The 13088-nt window shown below is 42.9% G+C and overlaps 1 protein-coding gene across 1 annotated transcript in view; it reads left to right on the forward strand.

The window, feature by feature from the left end:
- The first annotated feature begins 406 nt into the window (after positions 1 to 406).
- The window catches only part of st6galnac5a (ST6 (alpha-N-acetyl-neuraminyl-2,3-beta-galactosyl-1,3)-N-acetylgalactosaminide alpha-2,6-sialyltransferase 5a), a 29166-nt gene continuing 16484 nt past the window's right edge, over positions 407 to 13088 (forward strand). Inside the window, exons 1-2 of the mRNA XM_083689799.1 lie at positions 407 to 527; positions 1354 to 1560. Of these exons, the coding sequence (XP_083545925.1) occupies positions 513 to 527; positions 1354 to 1560 (222 nt within the window). The 5' untranslated portion in view covers positions 407 to 512. The remainder of the gene's footprint in view (positions 528 to 1353; positions 1561 to 13088) is intronic.

The following is a 13088-nucleotide window of genomic DNA, read 5'->3' on the forward strand; positions in this document are numbered from 1 at the left end:
CATGTACCAATGTAACATGTCAGCTACCTTACCTGTATTGAATAGGCCTACCATTCTCCCACCAGCACTCCACTCTCAACAAGTCAATGGATTATTCAATTTGTATCCTACCATTAGACCATAATAAACCCAGCATCTATCATCAAGATGAGACAACAACAGGTAGGCCTATTTAGATTCACTAATTGATTAATTGCTCCCCTGCCTCGCACACTTCTTTCCAAAATCTCTCAAATCAGTGTTGCATTGGTGTCTATCCTCAAACTTGGTGGACTTTAAGACCATGCAGTACTACAACAGCCAACATCTGTCGCCTTCTCTCTATGAATTGCGCTTGGGTTCCAGTCCATCCACACGGGCGGTAATCTGACATACAGCTAGAAGCCATGCACTGCACTGTGTTGATGTGAGGCTGATACGACATGCGAGGTCTTTATAAATTGCGTACCATACCATGAGGAAAAGTGGACCCACATGTGGAGACCCGTGGAAATAAGACAGCGTGCCGCAAAATGAAGACACCTATGGTAACAGCTTTTTTAAACTACAGTTGTTTGTTTCTGTTCAAATTAATCATTCTTCTTGAAGTATTGCATGTTTTAATCGCCATAATGCTGAACACTGTCGGATCAAAAGAAGGAGACAATAGACAGCCAGCTGTGCGATTATAAAGAAATAGGGAATTTCTTATAAGAAAAGGACATTATTGCCCAGATGTTTAACTATCTTTTACAGCAAGTCTTCATACACACTTGAATAATGTTAATAGAAATAATGTTTGCCCATTTTTAATTATTTGATATTTGCGTAATGCATGCACTGGACGGTACAACAACACCATTTAGCCTACTGTAAAGAGAGCATATATTTCATGAAAAAATAAAACAATTGTGTGCAGTAGCATATAGTTGATCATATTTGCTGTAAATGTAGCCTAATCGATGATGATTGATGATGAAACCATGATTGGTTTTGACAAGCATTTGATCCACCTGTAACGTGCTGCTGGGCAAGACGGGAAAATTACAGGATTGGCCACCGCAGCCTGTAGGCTTCTGAACATCTGTAATTCCCTCGGAACTTCCATGGTGTTTATCTTGAAGTTGTGTAGGCCTACTTGTGTATTCATCATAGATAATCTGTGAAGTTTCGTTTTATTCTGTATTTGGTCTACCCCTTTGAGGACAAAATATCTGCCGCGCACATTCGGCAGTTCATAGCAGCAGCATTCCTTGATATCTACAGACACTCCAGGGAGCCTAAATCATTCAGTCTTGTGTGGGGGTAATGTCTACAGTGAGCCTACTGTAATGCGGCTAATTTGTCAGCATCTGTCTCTTTCCCTTGTTCCAGCGCCATGGGGTAGCCGTGTTTTTGGTGATTACTCTGTGCGCCAGCCTGTTCCTTGTGTACAACACCAGTTTCAGCAACGCTTCCAGAGATGCGAACGAAACGCGGAACCGACAGACAGAGCCGACCACCAAAACCCCCGTCAAAGTGCCCAAGCCGAAACCTCACCCTCCCGTGCTGCAGGGATACACTGGCATCATAGACCACAAGGTAAGCAGAGATGGCAAGACAAGATTAGTCTGATGACTAATGTAATACGCGGCTGAGGAGAGAGAGAGACTATGAAGGGCTTTTCTTCTGCCAATAAACAGTGCATCAAACCTCTCTCATGCTTTTTCATATGCCTCCCTCCCTCCCTGTCCCTGTCCCTTTCCCTCTCCCTCTCCCTCTCCCTCTCCCCCTCCCTCCCCCTCCCCCTCCCCCTGTCTATTGGTGATAGGTGTAATTTAATGAATTATTCGGCAGTCATCTGCACAGCTCTTTCCTCTCTGCTTCTGTCATTTATCACAATTTTCTCAGGCCCAGGGTAGCGCTGCACTTAATACACACCTGCACACACACACACACACACACACACACACACACACACACACACACACACACACACACACACACGCACACACACACACACACACACACACACACACACACACACACAGGCCCAGGGTAGCGCTGCACTCAATACACACCTGTCGTTACCAATATCAGCTTAGGGCGCAAATGAAATCCTTCACTGCACTCTTTAATGTCTAATTGATACACCCAGGGGAGTTACACCTAGGTGAGGCCTGACGTCACTGTAGGGCAATCGACTGGCGTCTATTTACAAAGCGATCAATGGAAACCCAAGGTAGTGCAAATAAAGCAGAACGGATCACTGCTGAAACTATGCATATACATAGGCTACATATCTCACTTCACATCAGTCAGTCAGTCACATCTCTTCTCCAGTTTAATGTGTTGTTTATTGTACAGATTAGATTCATGCCTGGACTAGGAGATATTATATGGCAGTGACGTGAGTTGTGGTCAATATTTGTTTTGTAGATTGGATTTTGGCTGTAATGTATGGTTGATGTTTGGCCTTGCCCTTTGCAAGTGAATCAACATCAACACACGGTTTATGCAGTGCACACTGACTGACACACACATATTTACCATGAGTCACCCATTTCCATGACCCATGTCCAGCCAGGCGGAAATATTTTTCTCTCTGAAATGTCAATATTCAGTGACCGAGCACATTTGATTTGATGAGGATCCCTCTGTAATGCTTCAGTACAACCCAGCGTATGGATAAGTATTGATTTTTTCCCCTCTGATGTGGGCAGCAGAGCATAAAAAATAAACGTCCAATTTATTCTCCTGTGTTTTTTCCTTCTGGCCATAAACCTATTGACATTTTGGAGACAAGGGACACCAATTAAAGGCCACGGCTCTACTGAACATCCTTTAAGCAACTGTGAAATCCTCTATTACAGACAACAATAGCATTCCTATGGTGCAGTAACATACAATGGGCCCATGTACTGTATGAACAGTACTGTATATCCATCAAAATACAGTAATAAAACCCACATGCTGTGCTACATGTTCAGCTGATACAATACAAAGATGAAAATCAACAATGAGCCGTCTGGAGCTAGCAGATTTCCAGTGTAAACAGCTTGGTATTGGCAGCTTGGAGTCATATTCAAAGACACTCCACTGCTGTTCTTGTATGTATGGGCATATGGGTTTACTACAAGCAGCACGTTTCTGCACTGTTTATTGTGTGGAAGACAAAAAAGTACCATGAATTAAACAGTCAAAAACAATTTTATCCAAATAAATTCCCATGCTGCATTGGCAATGTTTGTAATAGATAATCATTATATCACATGTCCATAGCCATGTCTGAGTCATGTCAAATTCACAATCATTCCAAAGGTCCAATTAATTGAGTGTGAAATACTGGTATTGATGAGGACCATGCAGCCATACATTGAATTGTCTCTCTCTGCCTCGTGTGATTTGTGGTTCTCTACAATAATAATAATAATAATAATAATAACAAGAATTTATTGATATTAAAAATAAAAATAAATTAAAAAAGCTAAACAAATATATATATAACCTTATCATAAGAGCAGCGATCAGGAGGAAGGGTAGGTCAGTCGAAAAAGATTAAGGCCTGCTTTAAAAGCTCCAACAGTGAACAGCCCTTAGATTGTCAGTAAGAGAGTTCCAAAAACAAGGAGGAATACCCCTGCCACTCTCCACGAGCAAGGATTTTAAATACGCTCACACCACACCATTGTCTCTCATTAAGGTACTGAGAATAAATGCAAATCCTATTGAGCAATCAGTGATAACAATTATCCCTGTGCACACATTTACCTTTGCATGTGCATTTTGTTGACAATTCTGTATTATCATCCTTTTTAAAGACATTTGCAAAACCATTCCCAGCTGGCATTCTACAGTCCCCTCTCGGTCTCCTGGGTCCTTCTTTTTGCCATAGCAAAAACATCAAACTAATCTACATTCAAAGAGAGGGAAGAGAGAGAGAGAGAGAGAGAGAGAGAGAGAGAGAGAGAGGGGAGAGAAAGAGAGAGAGAGAGAGAGAGAGAGAGAGAGGGGAGAGAGAGAGAGAGAGGGGAGAGAGAGAGAGAAAGAGAGAGAGAGAGAGAGAGAGAGAGGGGAGAGAAAGAGAGAGAGATGGGAGAGAGAGAGAGGGGAGAGAGAGAGAGAGAGGGGAGAGAGAGAGAGAAAGAGAGAGAGAGAGAGAGCTGCCAGGGGAATAGCTTCTGCTTCTACACACCATCCCTGAGTTTGATTTCTCCAGTGTAAGGAGGATTGGAGCCACTCTGCCTCTCCTCTCTGTGGAGAACAAAAAGAGAGAGCACAGCCACTTCTCTCAGATTGCCTCTCAGACACACAGAGTCGTGCAGACACACAGCTGAAATAACATGGTTGGACAGCAAGAGCACAGGGAGTGATGGAAGATGCAGCTCTGTACATCAGTGCAGAAAACAGCAAAAAAACCTCATAAAAGTACTCCTTCGTACTGTAGCACGAACCCACGCTAAAGTAGGAGGAACGCAGGTTGCTTTGCAGACTCGAACATCAAAGTCACATAAGAAGTTTCATAAGATTCTCTAGACCTGCTTTGTTTACAGCACAGTGTAGGTGAAGGACAAAGTACTGTACATGTCTATGTTGAAAGACTCTTTGACTTTCATGACTTTGGGTTCAGTCATGTTTGTTACTGTAGTTTAGTTTCAAGGAGAACCCAACCATCTGTGCCAGAGGAAGATATATAGGAGCACCTCAGTAACGGCTCTGGTGTTGACAGCTGGAGGAGTGAGATGTTTCATATTTCATTATTTCACAAGCGGCCACATCTTGTTGCTGTTTTTTTCTCTGATAGAGAAAGCCATTTTTCACCGTTCATTAGGATCTCTTCTAGGGCCATCAACCAGCTGGATACCAACACAACAACTTGCCAATTAGGCCTTTAAGTCTACCGCAGGTAGTTATGCCTCTTTCATGTAAAGCTTAGGCTTGTTCAATGGTCAAGGGTGTTTTCAGGTCATATGTGTATGAACAGTATTGTATATCCATCAAAATACAGTAACAAACCCACATGCTGTGCTACATGTTCAGTTGATACAATACAAAGATGAAAATCAACAATGAGCCGTCTGGAGCTAGCAGATTTCCAGTGTAAACAGCTTGGTATTGGCAGCTTGGAGACATATTCAAAGACACCCCATTGCTGTTCTTGTATGTATGGGCATATGGGTTTTCTACAAGCAGCACATTTCTGCACTGTTTATTATGTGGAAGACAAAAAAGTACCATGAATTAAACAGTCAAAAACAATGTCATCCAAATAAATTCCCATGCTGCATTGGCAATGTTTGTAATGGATAATCATTATATCACATGTCCATAGCCATGTCTGAGTCATGGACCATGCAGCCATACACTGAATTGCCTTTCTCTGCATTGTGTGATTTGTTGTTCTCTACAATAATAATAATAATAGTAATCATAATAATAATAGTAATCACAAGTTATATAATAACAAGAACACAATAACAAGAATGTGTAACTGCACAATAATAACTGTGTTATTAACATTGTACTTGCATAGTAACTACAGTACTATGTGACTGCTATATAATTAGAGTCTAGCAGTATCAGTTATTACACAAGTGGTTATGTGATTGGCCAGTCTGCTTGATCAATGTCAAAACTCTCTCTCCCTGGCAATCCAGTAGATAACAGTATAACTCTTTAACATGTTAAAAATAGTCAAAGGTGACGCCAAATATCCCAGTGCATTCCCCTTGTGTAATAACCAATACCGCTAGACTGTAATTATATAGCAGTTACATAGTAACAGTATGTAAGTACAATGTTAATACTACAGTTATTAATTCTGTATCTAGTTACTTACATATACGGGCAACTTCATGTAAAGTGTTAAGTGTTACCTCCTTATTTTTTCATATTATGTGAAAGCATACAGAGAGAATGACAAAACTAAAACCTGTGACTTTCAAATAATGGAAACAATGTGCTGGTTTTCATTGTGCCACACTGGTCCCTGTAGCCCCTCATCCTTGGATTCCAGCTTATCTCCGGTGCATTTCTCCACTGCCAAACAAACCCAAGCTCCAGGCTCTTTCCAAGCACAGGCCTGAAAAGCAATTATGGATGAGAGGGAGCGCTCTCTCTCTCTCTTGAAGCATTCCCATGACGGGGTAATCTCGCGCTCTGTGCCTTTTGGCATTCTCCTGGTTAGGGAATCACTGGTGAACTCAAACATTTTCAACACAAAAGAAAGTGGTGGCAGAAAGATTTGATGGTGTGCGTCGTGAGCAGAATGGGAATTTCATGTTTTAACCTTTTGGCAATCCGTAAGCCCAGCCGGCAGGCGTTCCCTCATACGCGGCCTTGTGAGAGAAGGAGCCTAAAAGGTTAAACAATGATAAATGGATGATACCGCTGGCAAGACGGCAACAGATAGATAAATGGCTGACTTCTAGTCCTGGGAGAGAGCGAAGACAGGGTAAGCGCGGATGAATGCATCACATTAAAAAGCCTTTCTTTTCTCTCTCCCACTCTCTCTCTCACTCTCTCTCTCTCTCTCTCTCTCTCTCTCTCCCTCTCTCTCTCTCTCTCTCTCTCTCTCTTTCCTTCTCCCACACACTCTCTCTCTCTCTCCCTCTCCCTCTCTCTCTCTCTCCCTCTCTCTCCCTCTGTGCTACCTCTATATTACTCAGCCATTTAGGCATGATTGATGAGCGTGTCCTTCACGCTGAGAGAAGAATGATCAAAGTATTGTTTGTGTTTCTGTGTAATCTCCCTCCATATGCCGATAGCATTTCCCCACAGATTAGCAACATATTGTATGTAGCTGTTATTAATTATGAGACTTGAAACTTTCCAAATGACATTCTTTTACTCCCCAGGAGAAAAGGAGCCATTTTGCTCTAAAATTGCAACGTTAGGACCAAGATGTGAAAGTAGGCTGCCCTGGACCGTGGATGTCATAAGGATGGTGTGTCAAGACTAATAGGTTACAGTGCAAATGGATGACATAGCACAAATACGTTTTTCCAACTTACATCCTCAAACACTGTGCTTGATGTCCATGTGTAACCTAGTGTAACATTGATGATAGACACCACTGACATCTCTGGCTGATGTTGAGGAGATGTTGTCGCATGGTTGAGCATCGATGGCGGCGCGTTAGTCTCAAACACTCCTTGACAGACCTCCTGATTACACGTCCACACAGTGCTGAAGAGTAAGCACTTTATTGAACTCATGCAGAGCCTCCCCATCTCCCGTGGGAAGTCAATTCAGGTTAAGTAGAATCTCTTACTCAAAGATCAACAGCAGGGGTTTCGTCATGGGAACTAAACCTTCTGTTGTGTGAAATGGATTCTTTGATGTGTAGGCATTTCTCTTTTCATGCCCCTGGGCTGTGAATGTGTGTCTGTGTGCTGTGCTGCATTGTAAGCTATGGCTGGAGTCCAGTAAACCAAGTTAGGTAATAAAAAAACATTCTGGGCTTTGTTTTTTAAGGTGCAGAGAAGTGCTGCCACAGTAGGGTTAAACAAGTCTGGATCATTTTTCCGATGCAGGGTCGGGATAATTTACCGGGGTTTGGGATGCAACGAGGTGGAGGTAAAAGATGCATGATGCTATTGTTGTCATTGTTGCAGAAACTAAAGGTTAATTACTTCTCATGAACAGGTGACAAAGGCTGTATATTCCAGCATTCTGGTTCCAGCATTCTGGATTAATTATGTTTTTAGAAAACAATACTGTAACCAATGTATCAGATAATAATAATAATAATAATAATAATAATAATAATAATAAGTATTGCCATTTCCATTTCCTCATCTTGTATGTTCCCCCTGTGCATAAAAAGTCACTGTTTTCTACCAATCTCATTACTAATTCAACAAAGGTGCTAACGATGATAGCATCTGATGCTAGTCGAATTACCTAGCAGAACCGCAACAACCAACTATACCAATATCAATAACAATCTTAATCCTCCTAATACCCTGTTGAGATCCGCAAAACACTGCCAACATGACACAGATGGTTATCAAACGCACACACGCCTTCCTTTCCTTCCTTCGGTGAGGAACGAGATATTGTGAAAGAGGCCTATCAGCCTCATTACGGGATAAAGAGGTGTTGGATAACTCCCTGTCAGAGGCAGAGGAGGAGGCAGAGGAGGGGGTGTGGGGAGGAGTCGACTCCTGTGGGGAGGAAGACACCAGATGAGACTAATGAGGCCTGTGTGTCTGTGTGGGAGGCACATCACCCAGGTTACTAACCTGCTGGCCTGAGAAACCAGAAGCACAGAACAGAACGACGAATGGTATCAAACACACTTAGTTTGATACCTTTCCTCATTCCGTTTCAATGCATTACAATGAGCCCTTCCTCCAATTTCTACCTCCACTAGCCTCCCCTGCTGCTCACAAACCCGTACAGGTTTCTTGATGTAAATCTACCTGTATGGTTGTTTTTTTTCTTATTTCAAGTGCTCACAATCACCAGTTCTTCTCTAATCTTAGGTGCATGGATGTTAAGGAAATAAATAGCCATTTGCTTGGTAGTAAACATGAGTTGCTCCTTGTATCACAATGTGCTACTGTATTCACTTAGGGACTATGTAACAATTGATGCTCAATGGTAGGTCATGGTAGGTCTGGTTCCTCCAGCCAGTTGTCAGGTCTGGTTCCTCCAGCCAGTTGCCAGTTGGTTCACACAGTAGCACTGTTAAGCCCTTCTTGAATTACATGTTCACACCTCTCTTTCGGCAGAATCATAGACTCCTACATCATGAGTTATTCCATCTTGCGGCGAGCGCGCGCGCGCACACACACACACACACACACACACACACACACACACACACACACACACACACACACCACTCATTCATACAAGACACCCAGTTGTGTTCTGATTGCCAACATGAAATCAATCTCCCTCTTCCCCAGGAGGCCTTGACAGCTTGACTGTTGCAGAGGAGGCTGGTGGGGGTTGAAATCGGAGGACGGGCTCCATGCATTACAATGACCCCATCCTTTGATTTCTATCTCCACCAGCCTCCACTGGACTGTTTACTTTCACCCCCCTTAGTGACTATGATAAATTACTTTTACAATTGCAGATAAATGGTCACACTAGAAATTATCACACTTTTTAAGTAGCACATTTGGACATTTGAGTAAACTTTTATTTGTCTTTGACAATCAGGACATATAGCTGGTGCAGTATGTATAATGAATGGCTTTTGTTTTCAAGTTTTGTGAAACTGCTGAAATATGGAAGTACACTACTAATTGCTCCTTTGGGATCATTAGACCTGTATTATTCCCGTTCTCTCTGAGATTTACCACTCTTGAGGAAGTTCTGTAGGTGTCAAATTGCTGTTTGCATCCAATTTGTCCATTTAAATTTGACAGCAAACAGTGCCATAGTCAGATTTAGTTTCTCGCAGCTTCTCTTCTCTTACATATATTCAACAGAATAACCAGTCTAGGATTATACTGCTCCTCTATCTTTACAGTTTAATTTTCAATTCCTTGAATCTTGTATAAAAAGGGACTTTTCCCTGGATGAGAGGCTGGACATGATCTGAATCTGTAATGGTTACAGCACATAGAGCATAGAGCTAGCCTAAGCCTTTACTTTCTTTTACCCATTAGTCTCACAAGATCTTACTGTAAAGGTTTGTTTGGTTAATTGTTTTCAACAGTCAGAAACTGTATGTAATATGAGCATAGCCTACTGATTTTAGACCAACTTGACAACATGTTGATATCTGAAAAACAAACCACATGTTGGGAAATCATGGGAAACCATTAGCAACAACCGTACCCACGTTGGTTTGACACCCACCCAATCACCTCCTTTTACAAGGAATATTGATTTAAATGTAAATACATTGATTTCAGTGGGAATACATAGATTTTAATGGGAATGTCAGTATTACCGCAAGGTAGAATACAGTGCCCAAATTAATTTTTAGAGGGTATCTCCTATCTCCTCTCTCTTATCTTTAACGATTGCTTGCAAAAACCTGAGTGTAGTAGTTATATCCTACTTTGTTGCAACGGAGAGAATGTGCTATCTTAACCATTCTCACAGAATGCCACAGAAATCCCTAATGCCTCTCCAAAGGCCCTGCCCTACTTTTCTATCTCTCTAAAGCACTTCTTTCTGACAGCCACTCCTCTTTTTTGCTCTTCTTTTTCATCTATCAGATTGCCTTTCATTTTTCCCCTCCTCCTCCCTACCCCCTCTCACCCCCTTCTTCCACCGCTCTGTCACCATTCTCCTTGAGAGAAAGGAACTGGTAACCATCTCTCTCACACGCACGCACACACACACACACACACACACACACACACACACACACACACACACACACCTGTAATTCAACATTGAAACAGTGGGGTGATCTCAAACAACTGGGTCTTTCACATATTCTTAACTGTCATAAACAACTTCTACTTCTCTATTCTACTTCTGCTTCTCTACAGTTCATAAGCAATACTTCTACAGTACTTATCTATTCTAATTGTCTACTCAAGTCATGAGCAAAGGGAGACTCTCAGGTCACACAGTTGTTATAGACAAACATGTTTAATGCTTACATGATTAAATGCTTAAATGATTAGCATTATCAACATTATTAACGCTTACTAGCATTTCATAGTACAGATACTAATTGAACCATTACATTCCCTCCTTTTGATCATTCAGCTGATCAACCAAAAAAAACAAAAAAAGTGAAATCAGCATGTGTCAGTCCTTTTACTCACAGTCCTGTGTTCTAGTCATAACTTCATAGTCAGGGATGGGATAGAGGTCAGGGATCTGAAACATTCTACGTGTGTGATTCATGCTAAGTGCCAGAAACGTATTGATACCGCTATGCCCATCTCTGTGGGTGTGGATAGCAATTTGTGTCTCTCTCTTTGTTCTAATTTGCCTAGAGTCAGTCCTGGTCCTTTTTAGAGTCGGTGTGCCATGTGGGAGTGAGGTGGTAGTAGGTGTAGGGAGAGGTGTCGGTGTGTGTGGGTGCAGGGGTGGAACGGCTGCTATTTGAGTCCTGCCGTAGGACCTTTCCTTCTAGAAGCCAAAAAGTGGGGATCACAATGAGGCAGGAGATGATCACTAGACTGCAGAGTCCTCATCGCAGGGAACATCCCAGTCCACCGGAACAGATGCCAGGGGCGCTTCCTCTCCATCTCTGGGCTGCTCTGCAGGTTGTGTTGGAGTCAGAGGTTACTAGCACATGACTCTTGTTGGAGTGTATCTCCCTGGTCACTCTGGTTAGGTGGGGCTGTTCTCCTCCAGGGTTTGGCTACCCTGGTCCGGCTGGGGCGTCTCCTCCTTGTCTGGCTCTGGCTCCAGTGGTGGTGCTTTCTTGCAGTGGCTGGCGTGGACCCAGGGGATGCGTTCCGCAACTTTTACCACTGAGTTGGTGCAGAGAAGAACCTGGTCTGGGCCTCGCCACCTCTCATCATGCCAGTATTTCCTACTCACCTTTGAAGACCACCCAGTTGCCTGGCTGGAGGGATTGCAAGGGTCCTTCCAGCAGCCATGGCAACGCTGCTTTCACCTGTGAATGTATAGAACTCGGAACCTTGTAGTTCAACATACCCTCGTTGCATTCTTCTGCTGCCAGCGGGGGTCTCTCCACTGGGCTTGACGCTTCCCCGTCTCCATTGGTCTCCCCATGAGCACTTCATACGCCGTGAGTGCCTGTGTTTACTGTGCCATTTTCTCTTTCCACCGCCCCTCCGCTCCGAGGGTGGTATGAACAGTGTTTTTTTTTTGCTGTGATAATAGTTGGATGCTGTTATTTACAAAATGGCTGCCGTTATCACTACATACACCGCTTTATTAGGTACACCTGTTCAACTGCTCGTTAACGCAAATATCTAATCAGCCAATCACATAGCAGCAACTCAATGCATTTAGGCATGTAGACATGGTCAAGACGACCTGCTGAAGTTCAAACCAAGCATCAGAATGGGGAAGAAAGGTGATTTAAGTGACTTTTACATTTACATTTATGGCATTTAGCAGACGCCTTTATCTAAAGCGACTTACAACAAATACATTTGTAAGTGAATAATCTATCCAACAGTCATCATAAGACAAAGTAATCAATGCTCAGACCAGGGGCCATTGGCAGTCGTAATGCCAGAAGCCTATTTTTTTTATTTTTTTATTTTTTTTATTAACAGGAGAGAACTTGTACAGGGGTGAAGAGGTCTCAAGGGTTGGGGTTAGGGTTAGATCTACTGGGATTTTCACGCACAACCATTTCTAGGGTTTACAGAGAATGGTCAGAAAAAGAGAAAATATCCAGTGAGCGGCTGTTCTCTGGGCGAAAATGCCTTGTTGATGCCAGAGGTCAGAGGAGAATGGCCAGACTGGTTCGAGATGATTGAAAGGCAACAGTAACTCAAATAACCACTCGTTACAACCAAGGTTGTAGAAGACCATCTCTGAATGCACAACACGTCAAACCTTGAAGCAGATGGGCTACAGCAGCAGAAGACCACACCGGGTGCCACTCCTGTCAGCCTAGAACAGGAAACTGAGGCTACAATTTGCACGGGCTCACCAAAATTGGACAATAGAAGATTGGAAAAACGATGCCTGGTCTGATGAGTCTTGATTTCTGCTGCGACATTCAGATGGTAGGGTCAGAATTTGGCGTAAACAACATGAAAGCATGGATCCATCCATCAACGGTTCAGGCTGGTGGTGGTGGTGTAATGGTGTGGGGGATATTTTCTTGGCACACTTTGGGCCCCTTAGTACCAATTGAGCATTGTTTAAATGCCACAGCCTACCTGAGTATTGTTGCTGACCATGTCCATCCCTTTATGACCACAGTGTACCCATCTTCTGATGGCTACTTCCAGCAGGATAACGTGCCATGTCACAAAGCTCACATCATCTCAAACTGGTTTCTTGAACATGACAATGAGTTCACTGTACTCCAATGGCCTCCACAGTCACCAGATCTCAATCCAATAGAGCACATTTGGGATGTAGTGGAACGGGAGATTCGCATCATGGATGTGCAGCCGACAAATCTGCAGCAACTGCGTGATGCTATCATGTCAATATGGACCAAAATCTCTGAGGAATGTTTCCAGCACCTTGTTGAATCTATGCCACAA

The sequence above is a fragment of the Argentina silus genome, assembly GCF_951799395.1.
Source record: "Argentina silus genome assembly, chromosome: 18".
Classification (NCBI taxonomy): Eukaryota; Metazoa; Chordata; class Actinopteri; order Argentiniformes; family Argentinidae; genus Argentina; species Argentina silus.